Source organism: Ammospiza nelsoni, chromosome 3 (assembly GCF_027579445.1).
Source record: "Ammospiza nelsoni isolate bAmmNel1 chromosome 3, bAmmNel1.pri, whole genome shotgun sequence".
NCBI classification, from domain to species: Eukaryota; Metazoa; Chordata; class Aves; order Passeriformes; family Passerellidae; genus Ammospiza; species Ammospiza nelsoni.
The window spans coordinates 7,154,035-7,176,806 of NC_080635.1; the positions used below are offsets into that span (position 1 = coordinate 7,154,035).

Consider the following 22,772-nt stretch of genomic DNA (forward strand, 5'->3'; position numbering starts at 1 on the left):
CACCATCAGCAGTGTTGGACTCTCTGAGTCAGTCATGGGGTTTTATTATTATTATTTGTTCTTGTGAAGCTTTCTGATGTATCCTTTCTCTTTCTATAGTATAGTTTTAGTATAGCATTCTTTAATATAATATAATATCATAAAATAATAAATCAGCCTTCTGAGAACTTGGAGTCAGATTCTCATCTTTCACCTCGTCCTGGGTACCCTCACAAACATGACAGTCTGCTTGGACATCCTCTGCTCTTAATGAAGATGGCAAAGTCAAACTCAATTTCTTTGCACAGTGGATGTTTCTTACTGATGACACCACCAACCACCTTTCCAACAATCTGGCTTGCAAGGAAGTAGAAAAGGAGGATAATTATGTATTTAATTCCTCCTTCTCCTTTCCCCATGCAGACAGGTTGCTCCAACTTCTATTTCTTTTCCCTCTCTCTCATAAAATTAATTTTTTCCCCTTCCTTATATTCACCTACTCCCCAGCCAGAGTTTCCTTTCACATGCCACAACAAATGCTTTTCCCTCTAAGGCTTGGCTTTCAGAGCTGGTGAAAACCTGTCACTGTTTTCATTTACAGACATCCTGCAACACAAATGCCCTACCTTGAATTAGGGATTTGTGCTAGATCCTGTGTGACACAAGATAACTTCTGTAACAATTTATTTCTGTAGTTAACCCATGTCCCAATCTGTATTAGGAATCTAGAAAGGCTGCATCAGTTAAACCACTGCGGTATCATTTTATTTTTATTTATATATGCTTTTCTTGCACATGAAGGTACCTGCAGTTCTGACCACCAAAAATCAGGCAGCAAAACTTTCTCCTGCCCAAAATTCAGTCATAGTGCTCCTTGCCACACCACTCCTCAAAGCTTGGGCTCCTGTGTGCTCTGAAAGCACAGACCACTGATATGCTGCTACACACCTCGATGTTCTCCTCCTACTTAGGGATTCCTTACTCTTCTCTGTTAATCCCTACAGGTGTCTGAAGTGTATTTCTACAGTCATTATAACTTCCTACACTTAAGCATCAAATTACCCCACCTTTCTAGCTAAAATAATTCATTTTTCTTTTAATTTTAGTGATTAAAAGCGTAGCACTTTTTCTTCTCTCACATTTTACAAAATGAGATTTCTAGTACAGTCCTGTAGAAAAGCAGCAATCTGACACATCAGAGATATTCTGCCATCTTTTATTGTGCCTTGTCTGCACTGAAAAAAAAAAAGCATGTATTTTTAGCTGTGCTACACAGAACAATCTGATAGCAGAGGCCTGTTATTGTCATTCAAAGGAGCATTTGTTTAACCAGATGTGCTCATGAAAAATTATCTTAAATTTTACAATTAGTATTTTTCAGAGAAAAGTGTCTGTCCCATGAAAAATCCAAAGACACTGATGCACTAGGAGCACATCACAGAGCAGCTGCATCTTACTCCTTTTCTTGGAGATGGATTGGAACAGCAGCTTGTGTGTGACCGTGCTCACAGGGGTCTTAGGATCAGGGAAGAGACGAGGATCTGACTCCATGCTTCAGAAGGTTTGATTTATTATTTTATGATATATATTAAATTAAAACTATACTAAAAGAATAGAAGAAAAGGTTTCCTCAGAAGACCAGCTAAGAATAGAATAGGAAAGAATGCTAACAAAGGTTTGTGGCTTGGACTCTCTGTCCGAGCCAGCTGGGCTTTGATTGGCCATTAATTACAAACATTCAACATGGGCCGATCACAGATGCACCTGTTGCATTCCACAGCAGCAGATAATCAATGTTTGCATTTTGTTCCTGAGGCCTCTCAGCTTCTCAGGTGGAAAAATCCTAAGGAAAGGATTTTCCATAAAAGATGTCTGCGACACTTGTGACTGGACAAAATTGTGATCATGGGTGGGTCTGGGATGTAGGTGGAGCAGACCAACCTAAATGTGTTCTTCATGAAGCCACAGGGAGCTCAAGGCTGCAGTGCTCCCCTGGAAACTCCTGCTGTGCTCCCCTGCAAGAAACTAGAACTTTTTAGTTCTTTTCAGAAAAAAAGGGCTTTTTAGAAATTCACCTTTGCGGTGGGAAGAGGACTGGATGGAGTGAAAATTGTGATTAATTCCCCTTGGTACTCTTTGAGCTAATATTGGTAAAAATACAGAAGAAATATCAAAGAAAAGGACAATACAGAGGTGCAAGTACCACTGGTGGGGTAGGAAATTCCCTGTGGCATTCACATTCTCTGAAAAAATCCCCTTGCCCAGGATTTTTCTCCTGGGAAGCTGAGAAGCCTCAGAGAAAAAGGAAAACAATTCTTATCTGATTTGATTCTCCTGGGTTTTGCTCCTTTGGAATGTGTTTGGAGATTGTTTACCCACAGGTGATTGTTTCATTGGATTCTGGTGTGAGTTGTTTTCACTCTTTGGCCAGCTGGGGCCAAGCTGTGTTGGGACTCTGAAGAGAGTAACGAGTTTTCATTATTATCTTTTTAGCATTCAGTAGGTATCTTTTCTGTATTCTTTAGTATCATTTTAGTATAGTATTCCTTAATATAATATAGTATTATAAAGTAATAAATTAGCCTTCTGACAAGATGGAGTCCTCCTCATCATTCCTTCATCTGTGGCCCTGCATTTACGATAATTCCCTGAATTTTAGACTACCTTGAGGAAGAAAGGAGTACCTGGAGAAGGGGCAGGTGCACTTGCTGACATGTTGGCTGGCTGCACAAGGCAGAACCTGTGTGGATCTGTGGGGAAGTTCAGCCCCATCATTCCCAGACAAGTGACAAATCATACAAGGCAGGCACAGTGTGCACCATCCATGGGATCCATGGGAAATATCCCATTTCTGGATCTGGCATTAAGGCTATATACAAGTCTACAATACAAGTCTATCAGAAAAGTGGTTTTTATTTTCCTGTTAGTGGAAATTAACAGCTGAGCCAAACTGCTCAGCAGGGAGAGAGCACAAACATAATTCTTACCCTTCTCAAACGTCTGGCCCTAAACTATTTATAATCCTTCAAAAATGTTTTTTAACATATGCAAGTAACTGCATCTATTTTTCTACTTATTCTGTTTTAAACATACTGTCTCTTCTCTCATAATGTCCATACTGACCAAGAGCAGCACTTCACCTAGTTCCCTTTATTTTAGCATCTCATAAGTTATAATGATACCCCAGTGTATGTCTGTGTAATTACACACAGCAGCATTCTCTTCCTTTTGTTGTAGAATGATAGAAGGAAGGCAGAGAAACTAGATCATGGACCTTTGAAAACACTTTGGCACCAAATTCCTACTGAAATCAAGGAATTCCAGGCTAAACCATGCCTCAGGCCATAGTGAAGGAGCCATCAGGTTGCTCAATCAAATTCTGGCTTTCCTGTTTAAGCCTTGCTGCCCTCCATGGGTTTTGGCTATAATGAAATATATAGATTAAAATTACAAGTATGGACCACAAAATAAGCATTATAGGATATTAAGGAATGTTCATCTGAAATGTCTTTCCCATGCTGTGATACTTCTTCCTGCTTTAGCAATTCTAATGACATCTCATGAGGATTTTTATGACTTGAGGAGATCAGAACTGATCCAATAGTGTTCTGTCAAGTGTTTATGCTGTGCAGCTTTATCAGAACTTCATAGGCTGAAGAGAAACAGTGGCCAGGCAATTAATCTCTTCTTAGGATAGGCAATAAATTGTATCAGAGTCAACAGAAGGGAACATTTCTCTGTGTCCCAGCAGGTTTTGTGCAAAGTCTTTCCAGAGCTGTCCTAAATTAAACTTGGCTTTAACCATGGCTTTGCGCTGAGTTTTTGGATGGTTTTCTCAGCTTTTTCTTGATGTGAGGTGCTGTCATCTCCAGCCAAGATCAAGGGACAAGCACTGTTGGTAGAATTGCCACAATCAATGGATGGGTCAGTGTCCCAGGAGTCAGAAGAGTGAGAAGGGAAATGTTTCTACATCAGTCATCCCACGCTGGGATTAGAGCCAGGCACCATCCTGGCTGGCTGGGGTGAAGTGAGGAGAGGCAGTAGCCAATTCTCAAGAGTCCCCTGGGATCACCTGTCAGCCCCACTGGTAAACTGAGCAGCTCTCAGTGATGCTGATACAGAGCATGCAAGGACCCCTCTTGTTTTCCATCCCTTAGATAATGCATGAAGGAAAGGAACATTGTGAGCACCCAGCACATCCCCCAAGGAAGGGATCTAAACATCACCATGAGCAGAGCTGAAAGAACACGTGCTCAAGGTGTTCCAGGGCCAGCAAAGCCCTCAGGATTTGCAGGCTGGGCTGAGGAGGGATGCCAAGGAGAGCAGTGTGGTGTTTTCTGAGACCTCCATCATTGGAAGGAAAGAATGATGAATCTGACTCCATGTTCTTAGAAGGCTAATTTATTATTTTATGATCTATATTATATTTAAGAATGCTATACTGAAGCAGTACTAAAGAATACAGAAAGGGTACTTACAGAAGGCTAAAAGGTAATAATGAAAACTCATTACTCTCTCCGGAGTCTGACACAGCTTGGTGCCAACTGGCCAAAGAGCCAAAACAATTCACAGCAGAAACCAATGAAACAATCACCTGTGGGTAAACAATCTCCAAACACATTCCAAAGCAGCAAAACCCAGGAGAATCAAATCAGATAATTATTGTTTTCCTTTTCTCTGAGGCTTCTCAGCTTCCCAGGAGAAGGGATTTTTTCAGAAAATGTGATGGTGACAGAGCAGGACAGGAATTGGTGATGTGCTGTGGTGGCTGCCCATGGCTCGCTGCCACACACCCACCCAGCCTCTCACTCCCCTTCCCTTCCAAAGGCCAGAGGGGAAAAATAAGACTAAAAAAGTTTGTGGGTCAAGATAAAGGACAGCAGGATCACTCACCAATTATTGTCAAAGGTGAAACAGACTGCACTTGGGGAAAACCAATTTGTTGCCAATTAAAATAAGTTTGGATAATGAGAAACAAAACATGCCCCTTGCCCCTTAATTTTCCCTCCACTCCCAGATAGAGTTTTTCCTCACACTTCACTTCACTTCACTTCACTTCACTTCACTTCACTTCACTTCACTCTTTCATTCCTTATTTCTCTTCCTCAGCCCCACTCTGGACAGTGCAGGATGGATGAGGGAGTGACAGAGGATTTGTGGTCAGTTCATAAAGTTCCCCTCTGCCACTCTTTCCTTTTGATGCTTTCCCCTGCTCTGGTTCAGCCAGTTGTTCCGCAACTGGGGGAAATTGTGCCCTAGCACAAACTTTGGGGGAAATCTGCCCCAGCAGGAGCTCTCCACAAGCTCCACTCCTGCCAGGAGTTCCTGTTCCAGCATGGATTCTCCATGCACATCTCTCTGGGATGTTCTCACAGATGTGTCCCCCTCCCTCTCAATAGCACACACTTTGGGAAAGAGCTACCTAAGAGCTGCACTCTGTCATGATGGAAATTAGAGAAATTACAGGGTTTTGTGTTGAGCACTCATAAGAAAGAGAGGAGGTCTGAGTTTCAGGAATGCACCAATTCCATGAGACACAGCAGGTGTGAATGCATTGGGAGACAGCACTGAGGTCAGAACTATTTCAGTTCTTGTAAGGATGAGATGAGATCCAGAAAGATGTGTGGGCAATCTCTGAAGTGTTCTCAATCTATTGAAGTAGATGCCTGATTTTGCAAACCAGATAATGGGTAGCTTTTATCTGACCTAACTTCTGATATCTGCAAGGGAGGTATCTTGATCTGAGCCACTTACCCTCTGGAGGCAAAAAAAAATAAATAAAAAGAGATGGAGGCCCCCAGAGGGTGTGATTGACTTAACCTAGTTTAAAGAGATGAGTCACATGCTGATAGTGCCTCATTCCTCCTCTCACTTCATCAAGGCAACCAACGCAGGTGCACAGGCTACATGAACCCCATCTCATCTGCCCAATAAGTACCTTTGCCATTAATCTGTTTGGATTAAATTTTACTAATAAAAATTCTCCTGCTCTGATGTATCAGCCAGCTAATCAGCTCCTTTAGGAGGAGCTCTTCCTCCAGGCCAGTAGGATTTTACTGTGTGCACTACAGATCTTCCTCTGAAACTCCTGGTGCTGACAGAGCGAGGCACACCAGGGCCAGGAGTTTGTTCTGCAGGACTCCTGTGCCCTCAGTGCAGAAAACAGCCCTGTTACTATGGCTACAGGAGGATGGCAGAACCTAAACTCTGCTTTATGGTAATACCCATGCACCTATTTTTAAATAATATTTTTACTGCTCATCCCTGTTGATGAGGGGAAGTAAAGAGGAGTTCTTTGTTCTGATCATTACAGTTTATCAAATTGACCTTGTTGTTGCCTGAAGACTTTGCAATGCTGATGAAATGCTCTTGCAGCAGCAGGAAGGCATCTGAATTTGATGTTTCTAGCTCTTTTCATTTTGCTTTTGTTCTGGAGGGTATCTTTTTCCAACATGACATTGTTTGCAGGGCTCAGATGAGCCCTGTTGCTAAGAAACAAGTCCCAACTGTGCCTTTAAAACTCTGTCTTTAAACATACAACTCAAGAAAATGTTTTCCTTTTCATTACACTGTATTGTGTGTTTTTATTAGGACTTCTTTTAACTTGGATCTGACTCTTGAGGTTACATTCCTATCACACAGTCTTCTGGGAGAGGACCTTTTCTTTTTCCATTGTCTCTACAGTGCCATGGTCACCTACATAGCTGCATAAATAATATATTTTAAAATAGTATCATTTAAAGTAAGGGCCCATTTTGTGCACAATTGTGGAAGGAACACAGAGCCTCCTTACTGCAAATATTGGTTAATACTAAACTACAAAGCACAGTATAAATCAGTGCTCTTGCAAGAGCACTTGTGCTCATCTGTGCTTGCCTGGCTTTGGATTTTGGTGTGGGTTTTCTTTTGCCATATACTGACTAAAACATGCTGAAGCCCCTCATGTGTGTGCAGGAGAGTTTGTGGCTCTCACAGGCATAAAGCAGATCATAGAAACATGGGAGGGAGTAACCAGCACATCCAAACTAAAAACTGCTTTGTCCACCCTGCCTATTCACTGTTTTCATTCAGCACAGACACCCCTCCTCTCAATGAACACACCAAGTCCAAGAGTGATGGAAGTAGTTCATTAATAACAGTTTTCCTGGAAGAGATTAATGGAACTAAAGTGTAGCTGCACTATTTGAGGTGCTGAATTGCAAGAAATCTGTGTAAATTCTCTCAGCAGTTTTGCCACTGGCTTCCTGGACAATCTGGATATTTCCCCTGAACTCTCCACTCAGATTACAGATAGTATTAAGTGTATGAAATACACTTTTCTTACATATCATAATCATATCATATCATTCCCTTCTGGTCCATTATAGGGCTTGAGTGTATTCTGCACCTCACAGTGCTCCTGAAATAATGATGCTGAAATAATGATGCTACTGAAATAATCCCGATATGGCACTTGGGGATGTTGTTTAGGGGTGGCTGTGATGGGTTAATGATTGGACTCAATGATCTTAAAGGTCTTTTTCAGCCTAAATGATGCTATGATTTTGTGAAAACACTGCTTGATTAGCTGCTTGGCACTTCTCACACCAGTAAATAGTGAACTTCTCAGGAAAGACTTAAATCACAGTCACTGGAGTAAGCTATTTTGTCATTTAGGTATCATTCCTTTTACAAAATGTACTGAAGAACATTTACTAGCGTGTGATGGATTGTCATAAATATTTAAAACAAACCCACATTTGTAAGGGAGAAAGCAGATTAAACTTTATGATGCAGCATAAACCAGATTTTTGGCTTTGGCTGCTGGCTAATTTGGGAAATACAATTCTTAGTGAGTGTCCAGCTGGTTACTGCAACTTGGGAAGAGTCTTCCCAGGCTGAAAGGGCAAAGAGCTCAGCTCTGCAATGCTTCTTTACAGTAAATAATACTTGTTCACAGGAGCAACCTCTAGCTCAGTGTTACTAGAGCCAAAGAGGTGAGCAGGGGTGAGACAAAATAGTTCTAAGGCTCAGCACCACGTTGCTCTGTAAGTTGTGGGTTCTCAGCTCTGAGAAAGGAGTTGAGCTTGCAGTGGGAACATTTTGTACCTGTTCTGCCCTGGTTCATGTGGTGGGCTGGTGTTCCAAGCAGTGTGACCTGGAATCCACAGAGCACCTGGGGAGGGGACACCCTCTCTGTGCAGCTCTGCCGTGGCACCAAATGAATAAACGAGCACTGAAAGAACATCTGGGGGATTGAAAGCACTGATACGAGACCAGAACACAGACACACATGTATTGTAGCAAAACCACCATGTTTTAGTTAATACACAGAACAGAAATCTTTTATTCTTTGTGTCAGTACAACTAAGGGTGGGTTATTACTATTTAATCACCATAGCCTCGGGAGAAGAAGGGCTCCCTGTGTAATTACCAAGCAAGAGTGGTTCCCAGGAACATATGCTCAGTATAAAATCCATCCCCAGCTCCACCACAGGCTTCTTCTAAGTGTCAGCTGCACGCAGCACAAGGAGACAGATCCCACTTTTAACTGCACTGCCTTGAATTTCCCATCCAGAATGGAAATGCTGAGGCTTGGCAATGAGCCCTCGCTCATTGTTGAGTTATTTGGGTCAGGATGGGCTGGTGCCACAGACTGGCTGAGCCCAGAGTTGCCCCCATGCTGCTCTCCCCACCTTTGGCTTGATTGAAGCTCTGCCCTGTGCGTGTGCAGCTGTCCCCAGCTCTGCAGTGGGGCTGGAAAGGCACAGGGATGCTCTGTGGGATGTGCCACGGAAGGGGTCGGCTCTCCAGGCACTCAAATCTGCTCCCCACGTTTTCCTTCTGACCAAAAAAACAAGAACCAAGCTAGATCACCTGAGGGAGTCGGCTCCAAAGGGGGGCAGGACATTCCACTTCCACATTGTTTCTGTGGGATGTGTGGGGGACTGAGTGAAATGAGTACTCAGATGCAAGCCAGTGTATAAAATTACATTCTGACTTGTAAAAGAGAAAACAAGAGATGGTTTTTACACTCTCATCTGACTATGATTGTAGTCCCTGTGCTCTTTTTGCTCTTTTACACGAGACAAGAAACCAGCTTGTTTCATGTAAAACCATGCTCCCTGCAGCCACAATGAAATTTCAGTAGGAGAGGGGGAAAAAAAATCCCGTGATGCTGAGTCTAAAATATTGTTTTTAAAAAAGTTTAGTTCTTGTTCTGTAAAAAGACTCGCTAAACCTTCCCTGGCATTGATCAGTTTGTTGGATGCAGAGCCAAAGCAGAAAGACATGCAGCAGAAAAGGCATTATCAGATTTGCTCTACAGACAGGAAGATTTGGCAAAGCTTTGATAATTAAACAATCAAGAGAGGTAATTTAATGGCCCAATCCAGAGAATCCACACTCATCAAATTGGCTAACTACACTGGGAAAAACATTCCAGGTCTTTCAGTGGATTACTGAGTAACTCATCTGCTGCGAATGAGTTTTGAAAGGGGTCTGATTTGTTGCAATAATTCCAAAAAGACAGAAGGAGAACATGGGCAAATCATGCTGATCCCTCAGCCAGGGAGGGATTTTCCTCTGGCTACACCTCACAAGTGTCTGAAATGATGACCATTCCTTTCTCACCATCCTAAATCCTTTGGGAACCCCTTCCACTCAGACAGCAATTCCAGAGAGTGCTGCAGGGCAATGAGAGCTGTGTGTCCTTACAGCTGCTTTGTGTGTGTAGACCCAAAAAGGTCCAGCCATACTTTTAGCCAGAATTTGCTCTTCACGTTCTTGGAACCAATTTCCAGTGGAAACTTGAAGTTTCCTCACTACAAAACAGTGTTCACAGGAAGATATGAAAAAAAAAGTCTAATTTACAGGGAATAAAAATACATATAACTTGATCCTTGATATTTTAACTTGATAAATTGATATTTTTTAATGACTTGATATGTTTTCTTACTATAATGAACTTGTCCTGACCACTCTCAGTGAGAGGTCTGACTCTGTGGGCCTCTCTGCATTGTAATTTCTGTGGTGCCATCTCCTTTCCCCACACAGCACAGCAAACACACTGTTGGACAGTCACATCCAAAATATCATGTTTATGGAAATCAAATTGTCATGGCAACAGAAGAGGTCTTGCAAGTATTTTAAAAATAGCAGATTAACAAAACCAATTTATGAAGTCTGAAATCCATTCTTTCATGAATGCTCTTAAAGAGATACAACAAATGGGTTTCTGCCTGCAGGAGACTTTTCTTTAATGCCATGATCTCATTTCACCATGGTGGCATATCTAATAGATATGCATGCAAATAAATACAAATTTTAAACTTAAACTAGCAAAGCTGTTTTTGATGGACAGTGCCCTATTAATGTGATCATTTAGCTTATTTCAGGTAAATATTTTCACCAAAAAATCATGATTCATACTTTGTGAAATTACTGGATTTTTTTAACATAATGAACTTGTGGCTCATTATAATCTATTTCTTAGTCTACAATGAATCTCAGTTCTTCAAAGGCTTATTAACACTAACACTTAGTAAAAATGTACAAACACTTTTTTAAAGCAGCATTCTTATTTGGTCCAATTGAATTTTTTCTCCCCAACACAATAATGAGATTGATTCAACCATTTAGCCCTTTTGCATTCTTTACAAACTTGTTTGTGTTTTAACAAATGAAACAAAATTATTACCCCCATTTTCAAAGCATTTTTAAGTTTTGTGTAGATATTCACCAATGCTTGTGGCTAGCTGGGAGTTCAGGCCAGACAAACAGCAACCTGGTGAGAGGCTGGATAATGATCTAATGATCTGTCATGTTTAAATTCACATTCCCAAAGATGTCCTTGGTCCCCTGCACAATTCCTTGTATATTTATACATATAAGCATTATTTCTGAAGTTGGAAATGTAGTACAGGATGAACCCCTGCAGAGAATGTGATTATGCTTCCAAGAGTTCCTCTATTGATGGTAGTCATCATTTCCTCTAACAAGATTTGACCGTGATCCACTCCAGGCCTATCCTTTGGGTGTGTTTATACTGGGATTCTTAATTTGAGTTGGTGTATTGCCCATCAGTTTTCATCAGCTACCTAATTTATATTGAAGGATTTATATTTCATGATGCAGTGCTCAAAGACATGGATGTCCATGGTTTTGTCTAATAGGGCAGAACTGTAAATTGGTTACTAATGTATCCTCTTTTTAAAATTTAAAAGCTCAGTAATATTGCCATTTTCCAAGGCTGAAAAATCATGACTCAGATTCTCCAAAACTGAGAATTGGGGGAAAAAAAAAAAAGGCAATTCATTTTTCTTCCCACAATCTCCTTTTTTTTTTCTTTTGAGACAGGATCATTATCTCCAAATCCTGCTCCACAGCCACAAGAGTTACATTCTTTTCTTTTCGTGAAAGCAAATATTCTCATCTAATCAAGAGCCTCAGGGGAGTAGGTTCTAAGGAAACACCAAATATTGTGTGAGTCGGGGTTGCATTGCTGGGCCTTTTGAGGAGCTGTCAAGTAGTTAGAGAGAAATTGTTTGGTCTGTAACTCCTTTGGAATGGAAACACTGAGTTTGAACTGCCTTTGTTACAAGGTCTGCATTGCTGGAGGAAAGAGGGTTGAGAGCAGCTTCTAAGTGGTGAGATGGAGAGAGAACAAACTGTGGAAATGAGTTTTTTAAATCAAATATTTGAGTTCCATTTATTTTTTCCATGACTCTCCACAGAATGAAACCTAAGTTTATAATATCAGAAATCAACAAATGAAATGTAGCTAGATAGAATGGCATGTGATTTTTTTTTTTCCTCAAGTTCTTACAGTATCTTCACTTTGGTCTTCATTAGATAACATAAATGCTCAAAAACCCTGGGAAGGGGAACAGGGATTAACTGCTTCCCCTAATGAAAAAAACTACTTATCTTTAGCAGAACCAGGGAAACTCAGGTTTCACCTTCCTGCAGTTTCTAAAGCAAGGTCAATGATGGGAACTTTTCTTTTTGGTGTGAGGCTGGGCCCTAAGCCTGTCAGTGTTTAAAAGCCATTTGGACAATGGCCTTAATGATATTAATATTAATGGTAATATTACTATTAATATTGATGTTAATCAGCCCTGACCTGGGCAGGCAGCTGGACAAGGTGATAATTGTTATTAATAACATTAATAACACTTATTAATGATAATTATTTCATTCCAAATGACATAATCTATTCTGTTTTGTCTTTGCACAGCTGTCTTGGCAGCATCTTTGCACAGTGCCACAACGAAGTTTGTCTGGGACTGCCACTGTGTCACTTTGAATTTCTGCAATGAAGAAAATTCCTAAGACAGGAGAAAGGATGTCATATGTCAGACTGACTTTATCTCATTACAAACCTTAGGACACTCTTAGAATCCCTTTACCATCCAATCACTTCTTTCTGCAGACAATTCAAAACTAGGGACAGGTTCTAAAATTCACTTTTGTGCCAGACACTGCAGATATATTTATGTTCAGGCTCCTTCATGCAGTTTCATGGGTAGGAAAGAGCCTGAAGAACCTGGTTTCTGCTTTCTGCTCCTCTCTTTGTGATCCTGACCAGTTCAGAAGCTCTCAAAGTTCTTTTCATGGTGGAGAGATTAAATGGCAGTGAGCTGCTGCAGGCAATGGTGCTTCATCAGGCTTTTAAATCTCTCCAACACCCACTGTTTCAGAGCAGGAGAAAATTCACTTCCTTCCTGCTATCCAGACTAGGAAAAATTCACCTATCAAAAGCACTCTCTTCATCCAAGTTACTTTAATCTTCAAATCCTTTCACTCATTTTCTCCCTTGCTGCAAGAAGTTTCAGTTCTTTTGCCTTCTCACTGAACCTCTGCACATGTACTTTTCTCCTTCTGGACTTGATTCTCTGTTTCTCTCCACATCATACCCTTTGTTTGGAACAGCCTTGAATCCACCTTAAAATTCAGCTGTTTTACTTGGCCATGTAACAGTTCTTCTCTGCTGTCTGCTCCCACCTTCACTCTTAATCTCCAAGTACATCAGTCCAAACTGCATTAAATGACAAACAAGATTACAAGATGCTGAGCAAACCCTGTCTCCTTCCTTATGTGTTCATTAGGAAATTAATATCTCCACAGAGCTGCTTCAACAACAGCACTGGACAAAAATCTCCGAACAAAAATGTCCCTGGCCATTTCTTTTGTCTTCTATTTTGGTGGAAACAGAAGGCATGAGGGAGGCAGAGAAACTTGTTTGCATTTTAGCTGGTCTGGCACGGACAGCAATTCCAAGGCTGCAGCACTGGGTGAGTGCACAGCTTGACAGCAAAATGAACCAAAAAGTCACTTCAAATGCAAGTGCAGCTCAACAGCTGACTTCTACCAACTGTAGCAAGGGAGGAGGAAAAACTAACCAAAGGACAGGAACAATTCTAAATGGTTGGAGTGTGACTTGAGGCTGTGGTCATGAACAAGGCACTGCAGCTTTCTGTCTAAAATACAGCAAAGTGTGCTGTTCAACACTGGATTAAACTGAGTGGTCACGTCAGGTCCTTCAGCAGATAAAATACCTTTTTTTTCCCTTTTTTCCCCCTTTTTTTCTGATCAGTTACACTAGGTGGAGCTGTCTCAATCAAGCAGCTACAAAGTTGAAACACTTTGGCATTTCTTCAGATCACTAATTACCGGTGAACCTCTCTGAGGTTTCCAGGATTGATTGTCAGTCTGGGTGGTCCAGGCACTTCATGGAACAAAAATATTCCAGACTACCCAGTGGTGATAAGATTGTGGAATGACTGCTCAATACCATCTGCCAGGTAAGTTATGTGATAGAATTATATTTCTTACTTAAACCTCTGCAGTAAAAATAAAAGGAAATAAAATAAAAGAGTAATTTAATGGCCTTCTACATACTGAAAAGAACAAAGACCTGCAGGTGCAGAAACCTCAGATTCAGCTGTTCTTGTGCCCAATTTTACCTCACTGTGAGGATAATCTACAGCTGATACCCCTGCTACCAGTAATGGAGCAGTAAAACCTGGGTGCACACATTTTATTGCAGGTCTCATTTCCCACCTTGCACAAGCACAAATCACCATCAAGGACTTCTTGGCCTTTTCAGTGCAAAATACAAAACCTGACCGAGTGAAGTCTACTGGCAATAGGTTTGCTTTGTTTAATTATGCTCCCATGAAGAAACAGCTTGTTTCTGCACACTACCAGCATCTCAGGCTGAAAGGCAATGTTAGCTAAAAATCTGCAGCAGTAAAGTTCACAAGTACTGGAGAAAACCTTTGTTTTCCACAAATGAGCTTGTAAATCACACAGATACTTTGGTTAGTATGTTTAAAAGAAAACAAAAATTAAAAGGATCATAAATACCAAAGGGAGTTTGAGATTTTATATGTCTGAAAGCCTCAAATTTCTTTATTGCACTATTTGCTCTACTGTGGATAAGAAAATGTGGTTTTTCCTTGAAATTCTTTCTTTCAATAACGAAGGCAATGGATGTTTGCTCAAGGCATCTATTTACCATTCCAACCACAAAAATAAAACAAGTACTGGTAATTTTATGCAGATCTTATCCCATCACCTTTCTCGAGTGTTGTGTTTTGTACTTCTATTCAGCTCTTTGGAGAGCTCATTCTGCCTAGGAGAGCCTTGGTTTCTGATGAGAAGATGCTTGGCTTCCATAAATCCAATGGTAAAACCACATTCCCTCAGCTGAAGGTGCAGTGCTTGAACTCTATCAGGAGTGAATAAACAGATGGCAGAAGAACTGTGATATGGAGCTGACACACCCAGGAACAGGAAAGCTGCACTGTGCAGCCCTGGAAGCAAAAAGCTGAGTGTGCTGGGAATCACCCCTTCATTCTGTAGCTGCTGTGAGAGGCTGGCACTCCTGAACCCCTCCATGGGCTACTTGGTGGCACATGGGTGGCTGCTCTCCTATCCTGCACCAACATCGTTTTATGCTGCGTATTTCAATTACTCCCTGCATAAAAATAGTTTTTCACGTATCACACGGGCTGGGATCCAAAAGTCCACCCCCTTCCTGACAGGAGGGATTAATCTTGGAGAATACCTCAGACTTTCAGATCGTTTCCCTCACTTCTCACATTTCCCTCAAGTTCCCCCCCTTCGTTTACCCCCTCCCACACACGTGATGTCGAGAGAAGGAAGAGCAGAGAGGAAGGAGGGCAAGATTCCCATGGATCAGCTCTGGGAATGATGACAAGGAGCCAGCTCTCCTCCCACGCTGACTGGCACACTCAGCTCCAGGAGAACACAGTCTGCCAGCTAAAGGGCACGGCCAGCCCTTCTCCCGTTTGCCATCTGCGGGATGGCGCGGACGGCTCCAGGGACGCAGCACTCAATCCTGAGGAATGGCAGCACTGGGCACCCCCAGCTCTGCTGACAGCTGCATCTCCCATCCTCCAGAGCTCAGCACTGCATGCTTTGGTGCCTCAGAGCCTGCTCCAGAAAGCCAAGCCAGAGCAGAGGTTGCAATGCCTGAGGCAGGGCTGCAGCCAAGGCGCGATGGCTTTTGCTACAGCAGCCACTGACTCTTCCCTCTTCTCCCTACCCACTCTTTTTATGTGCCTGAGCTTGGGACACCTTCATTGCACCTCAGCCCTACAGCCCTGTTAGGCACAGATGAGAAAGACGGCACTGAGCCATGGGAAACTGATCCAGAACATTTCCTGTGGCATTCACATTCTCTGAAAAATCCCTTCGCCCAGGGTTTTGCTCCTGGGAAGCTGAGAAGCCTCAGAGAAAAAGGAAAACAATTCTTATCTCATTTGCTTCTCCTGTGTTGTGCTCACATGTGGAATGTGTTTGGAGATTGTTTACCCACAGGTGATTGTTTCATTGGATTCTGGTGTGAGTTGTTTTCACTCTTTGGCCAATTGGGGCCAAGCTGTGTTGGGACTCTGGAAAGAGTCACGAGTTTTCATAATTATCTTTTTAGCATTGAGTAAGTATCTTTTCTGTATTCTTTAGTATAGTATAGTATTCTTTAGTATAATATTAAAAAGTAATAAATTAGCCTTCTGAGAACATGGAGGCAGGTGCATCATTCCTGCCTTCATTGGGGCTTCCCTACAAATACAGTAGGAAACTCATCCAGAACATTTCCAAGTGACCCATCACAGCAACTGGAAGGAATATGTGATTTCAAGGCTATTCAGCAAAAGAGATTACAAGATGGGCTAATCAAGATTTTTTTTTACACTGTGTTTGGTCTGAATTTTAAGTTTTGGCAAGAGAAAAGTCAACATATCCCCTAGGTATGAAAAAATTCCTGCGAACGACATCTTTTGTAGCATGTGTGGAATGAATAGTTCAAGCCCAGTTTACAATGCACCTTAAAACCTGCAGTTCTGGGTTATTACATAAAACTCTGAATATTAACCAAGTGAAGATAATAAACTGATTGTAAACAAAGAGAAAGTGTTACTTCTACTGTCTAAATAGAGTACTACTGCAAAACATAAATAGCACAAAGGAAAAATAAAACAGATATTTCAAATTTTCAGATGTCACCCTCAAAGGTGACTTCCATAACAGAGGAAAGGTAATTTAACTAAAAAAAAAGAAGCTTTCAGATGGTGAGAGACTGCCCAAAGATTTGGAAGCCTGCATTAGAGTACAATTTCTATTTGGATATCACTGCTCTGAGGCACAGGGCACTAATGAAAACCTCAAATGCACCAATCTCCAAGCAGTGGAAATCTTGATTTATTCAATGTTGCCCATTTTCTTGTCTACTGTAGTGGTCTCTGACCCTTCTTTGCAATTGCAGTGCAGAGTCTACACTGAAATGACAACTACATGCCACGTATTTAGGGACTGAGAAACAGAGGACTCCCATTAACACCTAAACACAGTCACACTCTCCAGCTAAGCAGGCAGAAATACACAGCAAGCCTGTGAAACATCACTTGAACATGTTATAAATCTGGGCTACAAGAACTGATGGGAACGTTGCCATTTACTTTGCAGGGAACAGGCTCCCCTCCTTGATGTGAACACTTCACACCACTCAAATCTTATCTGTTTTACAAGCCTTGCTCAGCTCATTGGGATGGCTGAAGCACAACAATGACAGAAAATCTCTTTTTACCTTGAACATTCCTGGCAGTAGATTCGTGATCCTCCTGTTTCCCTTCCTGTGTGGGCTATGTGATACATGACAGGATTTGGCTGGGATTGTAAATAGCTGTATTTTAGTCAGGTGTGTCATCTCACACTAAATTTTCCCTCAAAATGCACGTGGTATCAGCAGCTTCATTAACAGAACCGTTCATTTATGTACAAACTAAATGCCATGCTTTGCATACTGAGCTTGGGATGCATGTCCAAAACACTGCATTTCACCAGGCTGTGGGGATGCCACAGGGAGGGATTCCTTTTCATCTGTAGCTTGTTTGGTTTGCTACTTTTGCAACAGGGAACCAGGAGAAAGAGCGGCGAACGGTACCGCCGAAATCACTGCAGCAAAGGGCAAACAGATTTTAAAAAAACACCACCTAAAAGGAGGTTGTTGGTTTGTTTTTTAAAAAAACAAATAGAATTAAAAATAAAATTAAACCCCGTTTCGTGCTGGTCCAGCCTGTCCGTGGATACACAACCAACACAGCTGCACGGTCCAGATTCAACTCCCAAGCTTTCAACCAGCACGGATTGTGAGCCCTGAACACTCAGCCATCCCTTCCTGAAGGTATGTGCTCTCCTTCCTTCTTTCCTAAGCACCTTCTGCATGAGGGAGAGCATAGCACTGGCTACCCTCAGCAGCACCCAGAGGAGAGCTCCAGCCACAGAACCACACTTCAAGCCAATTCCAACATAAGGATGTCTCATGGGGGTCTGTCCTTCTGGGATGAAGGGCAGAGGGTTTTCTAGTGTGCTTTGTGAAGTGTCAGATAATTTGGATAAGGAAAAAGGGGTGGTTAAGTCAGGCTTTTTTTTTTCTGTATGTCCACAGTGAAGATGTGGTGTCTTCAATGTCAACAGAAAACAACACTATCTTTGAAAACTCTGGTTTTGAACTTGTCTCTCCAAAGCGGGAAACTGAGCCCCAGGAAACCTAAAAAAAGCCCCATAGGAGAATTCAACTCCAGAGATTGTCTTTGATTCATCACTCGAGGTTCTTCAGGTGGAAGAACTGCACCTGAGTGCAGTGGATTGCATCTGGAAGCACACACACCTTCCACAAGTCCTTCCACAGGAAAACTCAGAGCTATTGCAAAAGAAGCAAATTTTCCTCTGGAATACATCCACAGGCTTCAGAGCAAGCACGCTGGAGTAGCAATGGCTTCTCTGTGTGGCACACACTATCCCACCCACACTTTGTGCATAGTACTTCAATCAGAACTTTCAGAGTTTCAGGTTTGTTAAAGAATGAAGCCACCTGAAGCACATGAAGCAATTAAAGGAAGACAGTAGCTCTTTAAAAGCAGGGTTAGCTGGAGGATACTCCTATATCATAAGGAGGGCTTCTGTGGTGGCCACAGTAGCAGAAACAGCAGCCAGAAATGGACCATGAGAGACTTGAGGTAAGGGTTAATGAATCATGGATTGTTTGGTTTTGATTTTTTTATTATTGAGGTTGTTTTTATTTCAGCTCAAGTGTTTGTGTTTAGCCTTGTATTCTAGGGGCTTTTATAGTGTTCAAACTCTGAGCTGCTCTTGCAGTAAGGAATTCCTAATTAGAGTGTAGGAATAGGAAATACAGAAAGGATGCAGCCACATCTTAGGAACCTGAGCACACTGGAGACTTTACGCTGGGAAACTGAATCTCCAGTTCCTCTGGACAGTGGTTCTAACATTTTCTAGCGAGTCTCCTTAGAAAACCCGGCACGGGGGGCTCCGAAAGCTCATCTCTAGCTGGCGAGCGATGCGGTCACCGTGAGCTTTGCTCCTCTGACCGCAATCCCGGTTCGTGAGAGCCCGAGCAGCCGAATCCCTTCGCACCGCTCGGGGGGCTCGGGCGATGTGTCCGATCTGTCCCGGGAACCGGGACCGCCCGTGCCCGGCCGAGCGGGGCCAGGCGGCTGCCCCAGCCCTGCTCCCCCCAAGGGAAACGCGATTTGCCCGCTGGCATCCCTGGGGACTCCGCAGGGCTCTGCCCCGGCCCGACGCGAAACTTGGTGCAGGGGCTCCTGCCTCCATCCCTCCGTGCGTCCGTCCATCCCTGCCCGCGGTGCCTTCGGGAAAAGGAAAGTTGCGGCCGCCGGCACCTCCGGCAGCCCGAGCAGCCGCAGGTGGGCAGAGACAGACCCCGAGCCCGGCCGCCCTCCCTCGGTACCTCCCGCACATCCTTACCCAGCCCCGGCACGAAGGTGTTGAGGAAGAGGCAGATGACGGCCACGGGGAAGGGCATGTAGGGGATGGCGGCGCGCAGGGGGCCCTTCTTCTCCCGGACCTGCACCACCACGCCGCTGGACGGGGCCGCGCCGCCCCGCCCGGGCTCGGCGGCCGCCGCGCTCTCGCCGTCCTTGGGCGAGGGCTCCATGGCCGGCGCGGCCGTGCCCCGGTGGGATCGCAGCTCCCGCTCCCGCCGCCGAGCGCGCTCCCGCCGCCAGGCGCGCCCCCCGCGCCGACCCCTCCCCGCCCTCCGCCCGCCCCTCGCGGCGCCGCATCCCGCCCTATCCCGGTTTATCCCTTACAGCCCCTCGGCAGCCGCTTCACCGCATCCCGCCTTATCCCTTATAGCCCCTCGGCAGCCGCTTCCCTGCATCCCGCCTTGTCCTGGTTTATCCCTTACAGCCCCTCGGCAGCCGCTGCCCTGCATCCCGCCTTATCCCGGTTTAGTCCTTATAGCCCCTCGGCAGCCGCACCGCTGCCCGGAGCGCTTCCCTGCATCCCGCCCGCTTCCCGGTTTATCCCGAGCCCCTCGGCAGCTGCTGCCTGGAGGACTTCGCTGCATCCCTGTTTATCCCGAGCCCCTGGGCAGCCGCTGCCCGATGCGCTTCCCTGGATCTCGGTTTATCCCGAGCCCCTGGGCAGCCGCTGCCCGGAGCGCTTCCCCGCATCCCATCCTCATCCCGGTTTATCCCGAGCCCCTGGGCAGCCGCTTCCCTGCATCCCGGTCTATCCCGGATCCCGGAGCGCTTTCCTGCATCCCGCCCGCATCCCGGTTTGTCCCGAGCCCCTGAGATTCCCTGGATCCCGGAGCGTTTCCCCAGCCCGGCCCGGAGCCGTGCGCCCCTCGCCCCGTCCCGCAGAGAGGGCGAGGCGCTGTCCCGTTCCTTCCCCGGAATGAAGGAAAGAACTCCATAAGAGGGAGGGCAGGAGCGGTGGAAGATTACACCCCGTGCGCCCTTAAAGAGAGAAAGTGTAAGAAAAGGTGTAAATTAAACCCACACGCGTTTAGTGTGTGGAAATGGCTGCGGTGAGGAGGAAGAGGAAGAGGAGCCACGGGAATTGGAAGGCAAAGGAAAACTGTGCCCTGGAGGGGAGAGCTAATGGCAGCTGGGTGTGGAAATGTGCCTTCGTTCCTCGGAGCCAAGAGACGAAACACGGCTTTGTAGGGCTGGCGATTATTGTTCAGCACAGAATTCCGTGGGTGAAATGGGAACAAAACTTGAGCATGTCTAGGTTAATAAAAACTGCAGTAATTGTCCCTGTAGATGGGATTCAGCAGAAAAAACGGGGAAAATATTAAAGGCATTAATCCTGATAGGAAATGTAAGTGTGACACATATACAGGGTCTTTCCATGAAATAGAGCATAGTCTGTGTCTTACTGTGTATTTTAAAGCTGTGGTTTTGCCCAAAATATTCCTGCAAGGAATTTAATATAATTCCTGCATGGAATTATATTCCACGAGAAACCTTGAACCACTTTATTTATGCCACTTGAATATCAAATGCCTTTTTCAACAGTTTAATTGATTAAAGTACGAATTAGCACAACTAAAAGGTTGGGTAAACTAAATGAAGGAAATGCAGAATCTTCTTCCTAGGTTACATCATTTTATTTTTCTACTAACTGAGCTTGAAACCACCAAAACATAGACAAGCCATGTAAATTCTCTCATCTTTAACAACATGTTTTCATTGCTTATCTTCTTATCTCTTTATTTTCTTTGCTTATCTTTTAGCGTGTCTTCTGAGTGCATTTCATCCAAAAAAATCTGACTTTTTTTTTGATTAAGCACAAATTTTAGACATGTTTCTGAAATACATTAACTAATCTGGCTTTTTGGGGAGGGTTTTGTTGGGGTTTTTTTGGTTTGGATTTTTGTTTGGTTGGTTTTTTTTTAAATAGTGACATTTATTTCCATCTAAATAGTTCATGACAGCCTAGACTCTGTATTGCCTAGACACAAAGCTATTGGAGAGCTGCACTTTCTCTTGGAAAGATGCAATGTAACTGAAATGAAATCTCTATTTCTCTGCTGGTTGATCAAACCACAGTCAGAGGAGAAATCCTCATGGTATGAATATGGATTAATTAGAGCCTGTACAAAGCAGAATCCAAGCTGGAACACAATCAATAACTTGCAGTGACATAATTCTCCACAGGTCCTGGGAATTGTGGGTGTGAGCCCACATTACCTACAGTGAAAGCCAGCAAAGGGCCACTGTGAGAGCAGCCCAAATAGAAAATCAAGGAGCTTCAACCTGAGAAGGCAGGAATCCATGGAAAGGTGTGCTGGGACCTAATGTGGCCCAGGGCTGATTTTTTAAATTTTTTTTTAAATTAATATAAGGTTATGGTTTATAAAAAGCGGTGATATTTGTGGATGCTAAGAATACTCAGATTTCCTCAGATCTGATCTTTTAAAATGTTCATTTTGCGTCTCAGCATGAAAACAGCTCACAGAACTGCTATGAGTTTATATATATAACATTATTTTTCTGCAGTTGAGGCAAAAAGTTGTTTTTTAAAAAAAAAAAAGACAAACCCAACCTGAATTCCAAGTGGTGTTTGAGACCATGGAACTCCCCTGGCACACCAGTACACTGCCACACAGGGCTGGGAACACAGAATCCCCAGAGTTGTCTCTGGAGAAGTGCTGCAGGATGCACTAAAGCTGGAGACAAGCAGTGCTGCTGTGCCAAGGGCAGTCCCAAAGGAGGCTGAGGCAGCTGAATCTCCTGGATGTCTGGTGGAAGAGTGGGTGGTGCTGGCCCGGGTGGCAGCAAGCACGTCCTGCAGGTGGCTGGGCCTTCCACGCTCTTGTAGCCCTTAAAACCAGAGGAGCCTGGCCTCTGACTCCCTCCAGTGTGGCAGAGTGAAGTTATCTTGTTGTTTTGTAGTTGTGTGTTCCTTGATAAGAGGCGTGGCCAGGGAACCTGTGTGTCTCAGTGCTGAGCAGGCTTGGGCTGCGTTTTCTGGTGGTGGACAGTGGTGGCCTGGTTGCCAAGGCTTCGTGCTGAGTTACACTGCATGTGGATGCTGCTGTGGGAAGCGGGTGCTGGGGCTCTGGTCAGTGTCCTGAGAATTCCATATCCATCAGGTCTTAGGGACTCCAGAGTGGCTCATGGCCACCAAACACCCAGTCAGAGGAGAGGAATATTGTAGGGGGATACATTATGGGTAAATGAAGGTGGTATAGAATGTAATCTTATCCCCTAAAGAGTTGCAGCTGGACCAATTACTAAAGATTAGGAGCAGGCTGGATGATAACAGGCAACACCCGTAGCCAATAAGAACAGTGATATAAAAGAGTGGATTGGTGGGAACTGGAGTCAGATGGCTGCTGCAAGGACCAGGAACAGTCAGTGCTCAGAGGAACTGCCTGTGAGAAACATTGAGGAGGTATGGAACCCTGGCAATATGGAATCCTTGCACTATAATGGTAATAGAGCTCT

At 43.9% G+C, this 22,772-nt stretch overlaps 1 protein-coding gene and 1 long non-coding RNA gene across 5 annotated transcripts in view; one reads left to right on the top strand and one right to left on the bottom strand.

Annotated features, from left to right (window-relative positions):
* STUM (stum, mechanosensory transduction mediator homolog) overlaps positions 1 to 19,495 on the bottom strand; it is a 48,411-nt gene extending 28,916 nt beyond the window's left edge. For 3 of the 4 annotated variants that reach the window (XM_059469648.1, XM_059469649.1, XM_059469647.1), the window contains exon 1: positions 19,276 to 19,495. In XM_059469648.1, the coding sequence (XP_059325631.1) occupies positions 19,276 to 19,465 (190 nt within the window). In that variant the 5' untranslated portion in view covers positions 19,466 to 19,495. Of the gene's footprint in view, positions 1 to 18,566; positions 19,158 to 19,275 lie in introns of those variants that run through there. The other variant, XM_059469646.1, reaches the window with a different exon arrangement.
* LOC132071846 (uncharacterized) lies at positions 18,451 to 21,684 on the top strand. Its single transcript, XR_009418213.1, has 2 exons — positions 18,451 to 18,506; positions 21,480 to 21,684. It is a non-coding gene; the product is annotated as an uncharacterized LOC132071846 (long non-coding RNA).
* Positions 21,685 to 22,772: the final 1,088 nt, after the last annotated feature.